Genomic DNA, 16841 nt, shown 5'->3' on the forward strand with positions numbered 1-16841 from the left:
TTTACGACAGTAACACTTAGTCATGTAATTGTAAATTAGGTGTCTGATTAATTCTGTTTATAGAATTAGACAGGCTCAAACATAAAACATTGTATCGCCCCCCACCCCATATGCTTACACCGGTAATTACAACAGCTTCCTTCTTTCAGCTGCCTTTGCCTGCCTGTCCTTCCCCCACCCGACCCACCTGTTCCTCTGCCCTCTCCACTCCCACCACCCCTGGGGACTTTGGGTTTTCATTTGCACTTTGACTAGATTGTACGGGGAGAGGGGAAAGGGGAAAGAGAAAGAAACCCCTGTGGTCTACTTGCTTGGAGAAATCCTGGGGTTGTGAGGAAGGGTGCTGGCTCTGGCCTGGCTGGTGTGCTGCCGATGAATCGTCTCCACCCCAGGCCTGTTTTCCAGGGAGCTCCGGGAGGGATCTGTTAAAGGAATTAGTAGCAAACTCTTTCCTGGCCATTTGTGTTTTACAGATAGTTGCTCCTGTCACCTAGAAAACTATCTTGTGACGTTTAGGAGTCGTTCACTCTTCAGTGCACCGTAACCTCACTTCCGGCTTTGCCAGTCAGGTGCAGGTGTTCTCACCGGGGTCATAGCTGACCGAGTTGCCAACCCAACGATACTTTTCAGTTCTTACAATTTGACCTCTGAAGTCTCTGGCACTGTTGCCCACTTTTGTTATGCTCACTTTTTCCATGGTTTCAGGGACACTAAACTCCTTTAGTTTTCTTCTTGCCTTTTGAACCAATTCTTATCATTTTTAAAGGTTCCCTTTCCTCCCCCAGCCCTTGCACTGTACCTGCTTTCCCGTTGTCTCCCTCCGTCTTTCCTGTCTCCCAGGGTTATCTCATCTGCTCCCAGTTTCTTTATATATATATATATATATATACACACACACACATATATAATTTTTTTTTTTTTTTTTTGCGGTATGCGGGCCTCTCACTGTTGTGGCCTCTTCCCTTGCGGAGCACAGGCTCCGGACACGCAGGCTCAGGGGCCATGGCTCACAGGCCCAGCCACTCCGCGGCATGTGGGATCTTCCCAGACCGGGGCACAAACCCGTGTTCCCTGCATCAGCAGGCGGACTCTCAACCACCAGACCACCAGGGAAGCCCTCTTTTTATATTTTGGTAACTTGCAGATCCTATTTCTGACCGCATCCTCTCTACTCAGTTCCATCCAGTTAGGTGTCCCCTTTGCAGCTGAAACTCAACTTGTACAAAACAAGACTTACCGATGACCACCCTGACGCTTTCTCTATATTCCTACTGTCAGTTAACTGTGATTTTCCATAAGCCAAAATATGGTATTGTTCCCAAACCCTGCTCCCTCCCCTTCTGTGCAACTCATTATTGTCCGTGTCATGTAAAACTTAGGATTCTTGTCAGATTTGGAAAAATGTCTTCCAAGTTTCTTTATGAGTTGCAAGATTCCAGGGCATCTCATGTTTCCTTGTGCAGTGAATAAGCCCAAAATACTTTTGCATTTTAATTGACAACTTTCATTTACTAGCTTGTTATTGATATCTTCCCTATAGTGGTATCAAATAATACAATTTAATAACCAGTTTAATATCCTTTATTCAATGAAAAACCGTCCACAAGTGGCGGAGCTCTCTTCCCAAGGGATTTTGGGCAAGACTGTGTTTTATGCAGCGTTAGAAGTGGCAACACAGACACAAGGCGTGATTGGCTAGGAGGTCAGATTTCCCTATAAGGCTAGCAGGTGCTGGTTTCTAGGGTGAGGTGAGCTAAAGCTGAGTTGAAGGATGGTGATTAGTGCTAGGTTTCCTTGGCAGTGAGGCAGGCTGGGACATGGGCTGGGCCACTGGGGCGGCCTCCATTTTGTGGGTCCTGAATCACAAATTACCTTTATCAGTGATGTGTTGTACGTTTTTACATGTCTTTTAATTGGAAGAATTTTCTATAGACCAGCTTCTGGTTCTGTACATTTCAGGCTTCACTTCTCTTTCACTGCTCATATAATCCAATGCTAGGTACCATGATATTCAGTCTTATCGTAATAAAATGTTATGATACCTTGTTGTGTTGACTTAGTGGGAAATAGGAATATTCCTGGAAGGCATTCTTAAACCAGGACAGCCTGTAATAACTTAACTGTACTCAGAAATTACTATGAACCACATCAGTATTTCCCACTAAGCCCAAAGCAGCTGTATTTCCAAATCAAATCTAGTGTCACCTGACAAGAGAGGAAGTATAGTGGAGAGGAAAGTAGGAGTGGAAAGAGGCAGCAGTTTTACTGATTGTGGTTAGTAGGGAGGAAAGATAATTTTCCGTCTACCCTTCTGAGTTCTCTGCCGAGATCTCTGTAACAGAAGACAGGGAAACAAGAGAAAAACAAACAGAAGTTTCTTAACATGTGCACCTCACGTATACACGAGATACCCAGGCAAAATGAGTAACTCAAAGAGTTAGCTTAGAATTCAGGCCAAAATGCCATCTTTTAGTAAAAGACAAAAGATAGAGGAGTGTAGGGAAGGCCAGTTGTGGAAAGTTTACCAGGAAAAGCAAGAATAAAGTTAGTCATGCAGATTTAAATTGCTGCCTCCTCCATTGATAAGGGTCTACAGTTATCTCCAGGGATTAACCTTTGTCCTTGGTAAAGAGTAAAGCAAGCACCTTTGTAAACTTCTGTCCTGCTTTTAGGCAAATAGGGGGAGTACAGAGATTTCTTACGCCTACTTCTTCTCAGTTGCCTTCAGCTCTGAATAATTCTTATGCGTAAGTGGCATATTTTGGCGTGCCATATTCTTCTAGCCTTCATTAGCATATCTTACTTTTGCAAGTTTTACAAAAGCATACGTCTGTTACCCTAAAACTTGGTTCGCCTCTTGGTGGGTGTCAAGCCAAAAGACACAACCACGCCAAAGATAAGGAGAAGGAAGGACTTGTAACATTATCACTTGCAGCAAGTAAGGAGAACGGTGGGGCTCTTTCCCAAAGCAGTCTCTCTCCAAACAGCAAAATTGGGTAAATTTTAAGCTAAGAGAACATGAATATTCATGAAGGGGCTTGGCCTTTAGTTGATTGAAGTCACAAGGGTCAGAAAAGGGCAACATCATCATCCCTTAGGTTCCAGTTCGTCTGGTGGTTGAGCGCTTCAGGCTAATCTTTATCATTGACAGAACTGGGAGTCATTACAACTGACATACTATCTTTGCTATTGTTACTTTCTTGCCTGATAAGAGTTATTTCTGCATTCTTTTGTTCCCTTAAGATCGTTAATTACTGAGACCTGTTCAAGGGCAAGCCTTGTGGCCAGGCTTAAATCGCAAAATGGTTTAGGCCAAAAAATGGCTTCTCTTCTGTCAAGAAAGCCCGGTCTGGTTCTCTTTCTTTGGGGATCCCCTACCCTATCTGCTTACATGTCCATTCAGATACATTGCTGGGGCTCTTCTCCAGGCCTTGTGTAAGTGGGAGGGACTGAAGCTTAAGCTTCACTGGCTCTGTAGGGGAGGAAAAATATCTTTCCTCTGCTCTTTTAAGTCTTGGCTGGGGCCCCGGTAACAAAAGGCAGATAAATTAGCAAGAGAAAAGCATACACATTTATTTGTTTGTAAGTTTTATGCAACATGGGAGCCTTTATAAGGAAATGAAGACCCAAAGAAGTGGTTAAACCTGAGCTTTTTTTTTTAATTGAAGTACAGTTGGCATATAGTATTATGTTAGTTTCAAGTGTAGGACACACGATCCAACAATCAAATGTATTACAAAACGGTCACCACAAGTCCAGTAACCATCTTTCACCATACAAACTTATTACAGTGTTATCGACTGTATTCCTTATGCTGTACATTACATCCCCATGACTTATTTCATCACTGTAAGCTTTTTTTTTTTTTTTTTTTTTTTTTTTTTTTTTTTTTTTGTGGTACGCGGGCCTCTCACTGTTGTGGCCTCTCCTGTTGCGGAGCATAGGCTCCGGATGCGCAGGCTCAGCGGCCATGGCTCACGGGCCCAGCCGCTCCGCGGCATGTGGGATCTATCCGAACCGGGGCACGAACCCGTGTCCCCTGCATCGGCAGGCGGACTCTCAACCACTGCGCCACCAGGGAAGCCCTCACTGTGAGTTTTTATCTCTTAATCCCCTTCACCTATTTTGCCCAAGTCTTCTTCCCTTCTGGCAACCACCTATTTGCTCTCTGTGTCTGTAAGTGTATTTCTTTTTTTTTTTTTTTTTTTTAATTTTTTGGCCGCGCCGCATGTGGGATCCTGCTTCTCCAACCAGGGATGGAACCCGTGCCCCCAGCACTGGAAGCACAGAGTCTTAACCACTGGACCGCCAAGGAAGTCCCTGTTTCCATTTTTAAACCTGAGCATTTTTATGCCAGCTTTGATGAAGAGTGGAGAGTCGTGAAAAAAACGTGATAGGACAAACATACGCGCCAAGTGTAGTACACTGAGAAAACTTAGCAAGGCCTGTTCGTTCCGAGTCCTCACTGTGTCCCATCTTGGAGATAAGGTGCTCTTTTCCTCCAGGTTTAGGGCGTACACCTCTCACACGAGGGTCTTATGACCAGCTTCATGGGAGAAGATCAGAGGGTCCTTCCCTCACGTGCTGTTTCTCGAATTCCTTCAGCTTAAAATATTCAGTCTGCTAAGGTGCCTTATGTTCAGGTGGTACTTCCTGAATCCTGTCACTTCCACGGTGAACCTCCTCTGACCATGCTACTTCTCTCATCCATTCTCGTGTTGCCACCAGATGGAAGGAACCAGTGTCTTGGAATGGTTCCCACTGCCTGTCCCATTTGGGGAGATGTGTTCCCAGTACCCCAGGTTGAAATTCTGAGTACATGTCCCCCAGAACCATCGTTATACTGTGTATAAGGTTCTTGGTCCATTATGGGTTAACTAAACCTTTTTAAAGGGCTACCCTGGGCATCTTGCCAAGATGTATAAATAGCTTTGTTTTCATGGGAAAATGTGTTTAAAGTTCTGAACAACTAATTTACACATGAACTCTTCTGTAAATTGGGGAATGTCTGCATGAATTACGGAGGAGTAGAAGAAGGGGACACACAAACCCAGGCTGTCTTAGTCATGTTTGGTTGATTTATTTTGTAATTCTATTCCCCTTATTCAGATTAAGTTTCTCACTTGAGGGAATAAATTTAGCATATTATGATACGCTTTGCTATCTTTCACCCATTTTTCCTCCAGATTTAAAAGTAGTGTGTGAAACTAAAAGATGAGTTTATACATTTTCAGCATCATCCTTATCTTTTAAAGACCACTTATTTCTACTGATGGAAGATTTAGCCATATTTGAATCAGCCTTGTTTCAGAGCCATCAGGACTTAATGAAGGGCACTCTACTCTTGTGACTTTTTTTTTCCCATTACAAGTATGTGGTCTGGGGGGAATCGTGAAGGTCATATATGTCTACGTTAGAAAGGTGGAGAAACTAAATATAAGCTTAAATTAGATTGAAAATGCCAGTTCTCATTCACTAACACCTAGAGTACACCTCTGTGATTATCATTTCATAGCTGATGAATCTGAGGCCTAGAGATTCAGTTAATGAGAGAGTTGTGACTAGATCCCAGGCCTCTAGATATCTGGCCCTGGCGTTCAGAGATTTCTGGGGCTTAGCCAGAATGTAGAAATTTGAAAGGCAATTCCCTGCTTCTGGATCGCCTGCTGTTTTGTAGTATGTTTCATATATTTTTTATGCGTGAGGCAATTAGGGTGTTGATGCCTTGTCTCGTAAGATTGTGATACTGAAAAATGTGATTGTAGAGGACTTAGGTGCCCAGATGCTAAACACAAAGTGACTCAGTCATGGAAAGGAAACTAGTTGCTCCGCAGCACGTGGGATCTTCCCGGACCAGGGCTTGAACCCACGTCCCCTGCATTGGCAGGTGGATTCTTAACCACTGCACCACCAGGAAAGCCCTCTCTCATATTTTTACATCTGCCACAGTGCGGTTCCCACTGACTGCCAAAGAAGCTGTGCGTGTGGACTTAGGAAGTAAGAGAAGAATGTGACTAAAATTCTTGGCAATTTTGAATTATAGTGCTTTCCGTAAAGAGAGTATTTCCTGGGCCCTTACTCTTTATAAACCGATAAGCAATACGTAGAAGATACAGCAGTACGCCTTTCTTCACTCTACAAATAGGCTACTACTTCGGTGAAGTTTGAATATATTTCACGACCATTATAGCAAGCAGGGTAGAAAGTATTCCCACTATGAAGTGAATGGCCACAGGGGGTAAGCAATAGCAGTATTTTCCCTTTGTATTGAAAGTGCTTTGAAGAGTACAAGAATAGTTCCTTCAGCCATAGGGCTTCGAACCATGGAGGACCACCTGACTTATTGCTGGCTTGAAAAATATATTTGCCTGCTGTCCGTTTTGGGGACTTTCTTTGTTTAAAGAAAAGTACAGGCCCTGGTTGAACCTGCACGAAACATGGAGTTTGCATGACCAGAGAATGAATGGTGTGCCCCCAGGGCTGCTTCACAAACTGACCTGTCTGTAGTACTTCTTTGGGCTTGTTCCTTGCCTGTTTTGCACTCGCGGGCGCCGTCAAGTGGCACCATCAGGAACTGAAGCTGCTAATGCAGAACCACTCCCTCTTCCACCAAGAATGCTAAGAAACACATTTTTGCATTTTCATATAGAGGAGTGAGACTGCTTTGAATCAAGAGTTATGGGGAAGCTATGAATTGACAATAATGAGTTGGAGATGTGTCTGGCCATTGGATCCTTAAGCATCCATTGTGTTTGGTATCCTCTTAATTCTCAGGGTGAGAATTAGAAATTCATTTCAAGTTTTTCTTTACTGGAAGAAATTTTAATGCAGTCTTTCAAATAGCCAGGTGATTCCCTCATTTGGGGTAGTAGCAGTTGTTGTTAATTGTGGGATATAATGCTGATTTCGATTATTTTTATTTATTTAATTTTTTTTTTTTTTTTGCTGCGTTGGGTCTTTGTTGCTGTGTGCGGGCTTTCTCCACTTGCGGCGAGCGGGGGCTACTCTTTGTTGTGGTGCACAGGCTTCTCGTTGTGGTGGCTTCTCTTTGTTGTGGAGCACGGGCTCTGGGCACATGGGCTTCAGTAGTTGCAGCACTCGGGCTCAGTAGTTGTGGCTTGTGGGCTCTAGAGCACAGGCTCAGTAGTTGTGGCGCATGGGCTTAGTTGCTCTGTGGCATGGGGGATCTTCCCGGACCAGGGATCGAACCCATGTCCCCTGCATTGGCAGGGGGATTCTCAACCGCTGCGCCACCAGTGAAGTCCCTAGATGATTTTTAAAGTCAAGCAACAGTGATCAGGCATCTGCTACACCCAGGGTAGTATGGCTGGTGCTGGGTGTAATATGAGGTCTCTGTCCTCAGAGTCTTGAAGAATGGCCTGGGCAGCAAGCATGTGAATGAAAGTTAACAATGTGTCCAATGCCAAATGCGGACATGGATATCAGGCTCAGGGCTATCTCTAGGGTATTGCGCAGGCAAACTGGGATTTGAGCCTTTGAGGGAAGGGAGACCTCAGCAGGCAGTGAAAGGCATTTGAGAGCCTGAGGCGTGGGCCAGCGTGCATGGGACTTTGGGTTCCGAGTGAGGGGACTAGGGAGGCTCAGGTGGAGAGTTCTGTTCCAGAAGTAGAGGAAGTCGGAGTTGCAAAAAAGATTAGATTGTGAAGAACTTAACTGAGAGTTTGACCAGTTACATTTTATAAGAATGTGCCAAAATAAGAGGGTATAATATCCAATGGATGAACTAATTTTGGGCTGTATCTGTGAAGCAGTCTTAGTGCTTCTCCCCTCCCCAACCGTGCCCCCATTTAGGAAGCATTAAAGCTATTAAATGTGTGAATTGAAGGATTTTGGAGGAGTTGGTCTTTAAAGTTTCTTTTATTCTTCACAATTTATAATTCCATGAAACGAAAAGTAACTTCTAAAAGGAACATCATTTTCAAAAAGACTTGCCTTAATTACATTTGATGGTAATTTGGTGGTAATTACAAAGGGAATAGCTGGCTTACAAATATTACGAATAACTTCTAAGATCTAAAGGGTGACAACCAACCTTCTGTGATTTGGGTAAGAGAGAAAAAAAAATAAAATGAAACTAGGGTTAAGATTGTAGACAGAATGTACGTTCCAGGTGTACCTGATTGAGATAGGTGACAGAATTCCCTGCGCTTTCCAGCAGCCAAGTCAAAGAGGGACCCACAGCCTGCAGTTACGCAATTTGCAGTGACAGATAAATAGAAGCATAGCTACTGCCACCAACTTAGTCTTCAGAAAAATGTTTTTTTCCTGTGGGCACTCATAAAGAGAATTCTCAGGAAGAATTCTCTCAACAGTATCTCCTTAGCTAATGTAGTGTCAAATATCAAATGGACACTTTTTATAATGTCTCTCAGCCTAGACTGGTAACAGAACACCAAAGTGCAGTTCAGTACAAACAATTTTCTGAGGACCTGAATCTATGCAGTCTAGGGAAGGCAGTTCACTGGAGCTCTAGCTTAATTCAGAATAAAATGTGAGAATATGTAAAGCAGTGATTCTTGACTCGTGATTTTCTTTTGAATCATGCCTTCTTTGGGAAATTGATGATAAGTCTGGATCCTTCTTCTCCCCGATGCACATATGCATGATCTCACCAAACTTTGCATGTTATTTCAGTCAGTTCACAATTTCACAGGGTTCACACCATCACAGCTCTCACCAGCACTCATCCACAAACTCCAGGCTGCACATCCTTGGTCTAGAGTGGCAGGAAGACTACATACAGTAAGGAAACATGGTAAAAGCCTGGAGCACAAGCATGTTTGTGCTGACAGAACAGATTCATCTGCTTAACGAGAAGCCAAATTGAAGATAAGATTGGTTTCCATTTATGAAAGCTGGTGAGTGTGATGGGACATGTCTGAACAAAAGACGTTTATTCCACTTTGGCAAGAATGTGGTCAGGAATGTGATTTTTCTTAGAGAGCAACTGAATATACTGTAACACACTAAAAAGGATCCCAAAGCTCCCTCTTATAGAGAAAGTTGTGGTAATTTAAGCCCAGAAAAATTGTAAGACAGATGTTACCAAGCAGCATCTGAGCTACTTTAAAAAATACAAATCATTGGTATTTTTGGTATATTGTATTCTTGGCAAAGAGTTCATAGTATGTCTAACTTTAAGCACTTATAGGTTCTTGGTGAACCTAAAAAATCCTTGTGTAGTAGAATCTTGGGAAGCTGAATGATTTTGTTTGCTTTGGGGATTATCTTTGAGCCAGTTACATGTTGAAAACGTCTTATTTGTTTATCCAGTTATGTTGGCTTAATATTTTCATTAGTTATAGTATTTTTGCATTGCAGTGTTTTAATCTTGGGTGCTTCAGGCGGAGTTGGTACTTTTGCTATACAGGTAAGACAATTTCTTTATCTTGTGAATAGGAAGATTATTATTTTCATGAATTTATAAATTTATATATTGTGAACTATTTTTCCTTGAAAGGTGAGAGAAATTACATTCATTGTGATTTCAGCTTGCTCTTCTAAGAAGGAAATTTTCTAATGTAGAAGGAAGTGTTAACCTTTCCAGTGGTTTAATATATGAGTGAGTTTCTGGCTGGCCTATGTAACAAATGTAGGAAAGCTTTTAAGGAGGAAGACCATGGGCAGTGAAAGTGGATGGAAGTTTACAATTCTGTAGAAATTGATAAGCTGGTTCTAAAATATATGTAGAAATGCAATAGCCAAAATGCTGTATAGAAACGACAATACTCCCCCAAAGTGATCTACAGATTCAGCGCAGTCTTATCAAAACGGCAGCTGCCTTTTTTTTGCATAAATGGGCAAAAAGCTGAACCTAAAATGCATATGGAATTGCAAGGGACCCCAAATTGCCAAACCATCTTGAAAAAGAACAAAATTGGAGGACTCACACTTCTCTAATTTAAAACTTACTTACAAAACTACAGTAATCAAAACAGTGGTACTGGCATAAAGATAGATATATAGATCAGTGGAACAGAATAGAGCATCCAGAAATGAACCTATGGTCAGTTGATTTACTTTTTAAAGGTTTATTTTATTTTATTTTTGGCCACACCATGTGGCATGTAGGATCTTAGTTCCCCAACCAGGGATGCAACCCGTGCCCCCCTGCAGTGGAAGCACAGATTCTTAACCACTGGACCACCAGGGAAGTCCCAGTGGCCAATTGATTTTTTACCTGGGTGGCAAGACCATTAAACAGGGGAAAGAATAGTCTTTTCAGTGAATGGTACTGGGGCAACTAGATGCACATGCAAAAGGATGAAGTTGGACCTCTACCTCATGTCATATGTGAAAACTAATTCAAACGGGGTTAAAGACCTAAATGTAAGAGCTAAAACCATAAAACTCTTAGAAGGAAACATAGGAGTAAATCTTCATACATTGGACTTGGCAATAGATTCTTAGAGATGACAGCAAAAGCACAAGCAAAAGAAGAAAAAATTAGATGAATTGGACTTGATTAAATTCAAAACTTTTGTGCATCAAAGGATACTATCAAGAAAGTAAAAAGACAACACACAGAATGGGAGCAGATATTTACAAATCACTTATCTAATAAAGGCATGGTATCCGGAATATGTAGAGAACTCTCACAACTCAACAACAAAAAGACAATCCAGTTAAAAAATCAACAAAGGACTTGAATAGACATTTCTTCAAAGAAGATATAAAAATGGATAGTAAGTCGATGGAAAGATGTTCAACATCATTAGTCATTAGGGAAATGCAAATCAAAGCCGCAATTGAATGATTGGCTTAAGGAGATGTGTGTGTGTGTATGTATGTATGTATATACAAAGCAATATTATTCAGCCATAAAATATGTGACATGTAAGTAAAATTCAATTATCAGCAGACTTTTTGACAGCAGTGCTTTAATGCTAGTGGAGGCAGCAGGGATGGAACTAGATTAATCTAGTTCTTAATCTTGAGTGATGCTTAAAATAGTATTTGCTTTATAATAATTTGTTAAGCTGTACATTTATATTCCATGCACTTTGTGTGTTATGTTTCACAATGAACATATTTTAGTAAGATTAAACAGTTGAGTAATAGATAAATATCAAGGTAGAATAATATATCTACAGACAAAACACATTGGAAAACATCAAAATGAAACCTGCAATTTCAAAAACAAGCTAAAAAAACAATTAAAAATACGATAGAGGGCTTCCCTGGTATTGCAGTGGTTAAGAAGGTTCGAGCCCTGGTCCAGGAAGATCCTATATGCCACAGAGCAACTAAATCCGTGCGCCACAACCACTGAGCCTGCGCTCTAGAGCCCGTGAGCCACAACTACTGAGTCTGTGCGCCACAACTACTGAAGCCTGTGCGCCTAGTGCCTGTGCTCCACAACAAGAGAAGCCACCGCAATGAGCGGCCTGCGCATGGCAATGAAGAGTAGCCCCCGCTCGTCGCAACTAGAGAAAGCCTGCACAGCAACAAAGACCCAATGCAGCCAAAAATAAATAAATTAATTAAAAATAAACAAATTAATATATCTAAAAAAATACGATAGAGAGCATGAAAGAACGAAATAAATCATAATTGGAAAACTCAAAAAAAAGTAAAACAAATTATTTAGCAATGAAGACTAAACTAGAAGGAACTCAATAACAAACACAATACATAATGCTGGCCTGATAGAACGTGTAAACAGGAAAAATTGTAAATTACAAAAGAAGGGAAGAGATAAAAACAGATTCAGAGAAAGTGTCACATATTGAAGACAGGAACGAAGATTGCTGTATGGATAATAGGAGTTTCTGAAGAAGAAAACCTAAACAAGGGGATAGAACAAATACTAAAATCAGTAATTCAAGAAACTTCCCTGCTTTCCTGAAGTTAAATGATTTGAAACTACGTATTAAATAACCAAAGCACTTATCTAAGAACATGGACCCAGAATGAGCAATATCCAGGGGAACTCTAGTAAAATTACTGGCACTTAAAGAAAAAGCAGAAACAAACAAAAAAAACCTTGGGACATTTTTTTTTTTTTCTTTTTTTTTTTTGGCCGTGTTGGGTCTTCATTGCTGCGTGCGGGCTCTCTCTAGTTGCGGTGAGCTGGGGCTACTCTTTGTTGCACGGGCTTCTCATTGCGGTGGCTTCTCTTGTTGCAGAGCATGGGCTCTAGGGTGCGTGGGCTTCAGTAGTTGTGGTGTGTGGGCTCAGTAGTTGTGGCTCACGGGCTTAGTTGCTCCGCGGCACGTGGGATCTTCACAGACCAGGGCTCGAACCCGTGTCCCCTGCATTGGCAGGCGGATTCTTAACTGCTGCGCCACCAGGTTTTTTGCTTGTTGTTTGTTTGTTTTACACGGGGAGGAAAGTAGTTTTATTGAGTACACACTAGATGCTAGATACAATATCCTGGTTGCATTTAATTATTTTAATGTCTAATCCTCTGACAAAACTATAAGGTGGGCATTACTATTCTTATTTCACAAATGAGAAAACCAAGGCTGACAGAGGATATAATGAAAGGGACTTGGAAAGAAAGATAATTAAAGTCAAACTTGGTCTTTACGATCTAGAATTGAGTCAAGTGGTTAAGTAGAGGAAGTTTCTCCATAGTACTGCCTTCACATTTCCCTTTTGGGACCGATTCTTTTTTTTTTTTTTTTTTAAATAGTATAATTGCTTTACAATAGTGTGTTAGTTTCTGCTTTATACACCAGTTGTTTTTTTTTTAAGAAAAAAATGTTATTTTTTTAAAAAAAGAGCATGTGACATGTAAGTAAAATTCAATTATCAGCAGACTTTTTGACAGCAGTGCTTTAATGCTAGTGGAGGCAGCAGGGATGGAGTAACATATTTAAGACACTCGAGAAGGAACATGCTAAGAATTTTATATACAGCAAAACTGGGCTCCAAACGCTAAAGGGCGCATATGAACTGTTAATAACATGCAAGAACTTGGGGAATATGTTCTTCTGATCCCTTTCTGAGAAATCTACTAGAAAATGAGCTTCTGAAAACTAAAATGGCCAGAGAGACATCGAACCAAGGACTGGTGGTAAATGTTAAATATAAAGTTATCTGTAGAACTAAAACTAAATGAGGGCTTAGAAAAAGAGAGTATAGTGTGTAACAGCCGTATGCTCTGACAAGGTAAACAGTACAGCTGTTTTTAAAAAGCGGAGGAACAGAGAGCATATATTAAAATTATTTGAATCCTTTCATTAATCATATTGATATTAGTACTATTATTCAGAGACTGTCATGTTGTAATATACAGTGGAACAGTTGGGTATTTATGGCATATTTTAATTCTGTCATCCCCTTTGTCTTTGACAACCAGGGTTTTAGGAGTGGAGGAAAGGAGATACAGATGTAACGGAAAAGAGGTTAAGTAAAAGCTTGACAGTCTGGAATTTGAATTGGAAGTATCAATATGAACTCAAGAGATATTTTGTATATGTATGTATGTAAAGCTGTCTCTTGAAATATCATTGCTTACACACAGAAAAAATGCAGCGCCTTGGAGAAACGGCAGATTCCAGATCTAGGGCGCAAAATGTACGAGAATGAGCCTAGAATATATTAATAGCAAGGAAGTTAGTAAAGACTAGTTGAGCCATGTCAAAAAGACTCGGGAGCCAACTTGAAGAAACTCCCAAAGATCGTCAAAGAAGACAATTTGAGATTCAGTAATCATAATGATAAATTACAGTGAATTGAAATCCTTCAACTATGTTTAAATCCATGAGTTCATGATGATATTTTTTAAAAAGTGGTCACTTTTGGAAGATGATAGGAAACCAATTTATTATTTTATAAACTGAAAAAAGGAAAAAATTATTGGCCTTTTCTATATGAACTGTACACCTGAGTAAACTAATATATGAGGAGAGGTGTTTCTTTATAAAAGTATTCCAACTACTAAATGAAAAAAGGAGAGAGAATATCACCATTTTGCAACCACCAGTAGACAGCCACTGAGATAATAAAAAGGGCAACAACCAGATATGCTATGCATCCTATAATTTTGCCAGACACTATTCATAGTCTTGCTAAATGGATTGAAACAGAAGAGACAGAGGACAGAGTAACAGGTAGAACTGTCCCAGGTGTGCAATCAGAAATTCCAGAGTTTCCAGTGGGAAAAACTCTGCAGGTCACATGGCCTAGATTCTTTCACAGATAAATTTTAAGAAAGTGAAGGGGATAGGGACTTCCCTGGTGGTCCAGTGGCTAAGACTCCACACTCCCAATGCAGGGGCCCCGGTTTGATCCCTGGTCAGGGAACTAGATCCCACATGTTGCAACGAAGATCCTGAGTGCTGCAATTAAGACCCAGCACAGTCAAATAAATCGATAGGTAGGTAGGTAAGAGTAAACTATGGTATCTAGGGAATGCATATATGGGTGATAAAACCTTTTTTTTTTAATGCAAGGAGGTGATTACTATAAATATCAGGGTAACGGTGACTTGTGTGGGGACCAGGCACAGGGAAGAGCTTTTGGAGTGGCAGCCAGCTTGCTGTCTCTGTCTGAGTGGTGTCTGCCTTACGGACGTCTCTTATACTTGTGTTTTAGTTTACATAAAATAGTAAAACAACCTTTTAGTAGTGTGCAAAGATATTAGATAGTTCTAAGTGGGAGAGGAAAATCTAGAAATTTGGAAAAAAATTCATTGAACTGTTTCAAGATACGACAGATTCTTCCTGAGGATTTAATACTGTTTAAGGAAAACACAAATGTAGGTGCTTAGAACACAATTTCCCTTTTCCTTGACAGTTTCTTTTTTTATACAGATACTGGATGGTTATCTTGGATTGTATTCTTCACATATTTGAATTTAGTTTGGGACTTGCTGTTGAAAGCAACATGTCATTATACTCAAGTGTCTCTGTTTGTGGCCCATAAACTTAAACTATCATATATCATGTCAGTCCCTAAATGTTTTAATTCCCCTCAGATTTCCAGGGCATATTCCCTGGTCAGTATTACTTTTTAAAAGTGAGAGATAAGATTGTGAGTAGTTTTTCAATCCTTTATTGTTTTTTGTTTTTAACAGATCTCCAGCATCTGTGTGTACCACAGAATGGGGATTCAGTAGTGAACAGAACAAACACAGATCTTGTATATTCTAGTGAACCTCTGCAACTTATATTAGGGAAGTTCAGGAAATTGGTATTGAGGACAGGAGTGAGAAAACAGCTGATTTGTTATGACTTGTAACTGCCCATTTGAAAATTTCTCAGTGAACTTCAAGCAACTGTTCTCAAATTCTGCTGCTGATGGCCCCCTTTTAATTCTATCACATTGTCATTATAGAAAGGAACTGTAGTAATTTTGGAGCATGATGCTTTCTGGATACTTAATCCTGAATCCTTTTTTTTTAAGTCTAGTTATTTTAAAATATATTATTTTTAAAATATAAGGTATCTGCATTTTAAATCCTCCAAACCATTTATTTAGGTCTTTTTACTCCAAAGGAGAGGACCTGATGCATGTTTTAAAAGTAAAATGGGGCTTCCCTGGTGGCGCAGTGGTTGAGAGTCCGCCTGCTGATGCAGGGGACACGGGTTCGTGCCCCGGTCCGGGAGAATCCCACATGCCGAGGAGCGGCTGGGCCCGTGAGCCATGGCCGCTGAACCTGCACGTCCGGAGCCTGTGCTCCACAACGGGAGAGGCCACAACAGTGAGAGGCCCGCGTACCGCAAAAAAAAAAAAAAAAAAAAAAAAAGTAAAATGGCCATGTTTTCTTCCCCTCTTTTTTTTTTTTTTTTTTTTTTTGGCTGTGGTGGGTCTTACTTGCAGAGCGCGGGCTTCTCTCTAGTTGTGGCGTGTGGGCCTCTCTCTAGTTGTGGCTTGTGGGCCTCTCTCTAGTTGTGGCTTGTGGGTTTTCTCTCTCTAGTTGTGGCGCGTGTGTTCCGCAGTTTGCGGCTCACGGGCTCTCTTGTTGAGGTGTACGAACTCAGCAGTTGTGCGCGGGCCTAGTTGCCCCGCGGCACATGGATTGCTAGTTCTCCGACCAGGGATCAACCCCGTGTCCCCTGCATTGCAAGATGGATTCTTTACCACTGGACCACCAGGGAAGTCCCTTCTTCCCCTCTTTTTAAGAGCACCTTTCATTTATTACCCAGTACCTGATTACCCAGTTGTCTGACTCAAGATTATACTAACACTTACTGGAGATGCAAATGAAGAGATGTTGCGTTTTTATGTTTTGGGCGCATTTTAAATATTCATCTTCTGAGGACATGATTTTTTTTTCCCCCATTTTCCTTTGTCATCATTGAAAATGCTGAGCTTAAGGCCATCAACTCCTGTCTTTTCTGATGCTGGTGAGGCACTGAGCCCTTCTATAATTGGATTGGTTATAACTTCATGACAGCAAGGCGACTAACTGTCTCGTCCACGGAAAATGAGATCTATTTCTTGGATTTTTCTTAGTGAACAAAAGTTTAATCATTTTACTAGTCTCTGGCAGATAGCTTCCTGTAGCTCTTGTTAAGACAGAGCACTTAGAATTGTCTAGAGATTAACCTGATATATGTATACATGGTGCCAACTATTTTTTATTTAATTCAGTTTTTCTACTTCCCTCCCCCCTTTTTTCCCCTTTTTTGGGCAGGTAATGAAAGCGTGGGATGCTCATGTGACAGCAGTCTGCTCTCAGGATGCCAGTGAACTTGTAAGGAAGCTCGGGGCAGATGATGTAATTGATTACAAATCCGGAAATATGGAAGAGCAGTTGAAATATTTAAAGCCGTATGTATTCAAACAATGTTCATATTGGGAAGGTGGGAACAAAGACAGCTGATAATGCAAGCCTGAGATGGTTGTGTGGCCTTACTGTCATGTTG

At 41.0% G+C, this 16841-nt stretch overlaps 1 protein-coding gene across 5 annotated transcripts in view; it reads left to right on the forward strand.

Moving 5' to 3' along the window:
* Nucleotides 1-16841, forward strand: part of RTN4IP1 (reticulon 4 interacting protein 1) — a 118666-nt gene that overhangs the window by 85091 nt on the left and 16734 nt on the right. For all 5 annotated transcript variants that reach the window (XM_060030162.1, XM_060030160.1, XM_060030158.1 and 2 more), the window contains 2 exons: nt 9343-9391; nt 16610-16746. In XM_060030162.1, the coding sequence (XP_059886145.1) occupies nt 9343-9391; nt 16610-16746 (186 nt within the window). The remainder of the gene's footprint in view (nt 1-9342; nt 9392-16609; nt 16747-16841) is intronic.

The sequence above is a fragment of the Delphinus delphis genome, chromosome 14 (genome assembly GCF_949987515.2).
Source record: "Delphinus delphis chromosome 14, mDelDel1.2, whole genome shotgun sequence".
Lineage (NCBI taxonomy): Eukaryota > Metazoa > Chordata > Mammalia > Artiodactyla > Delphinidae > Delphinus > Delphinus delphis.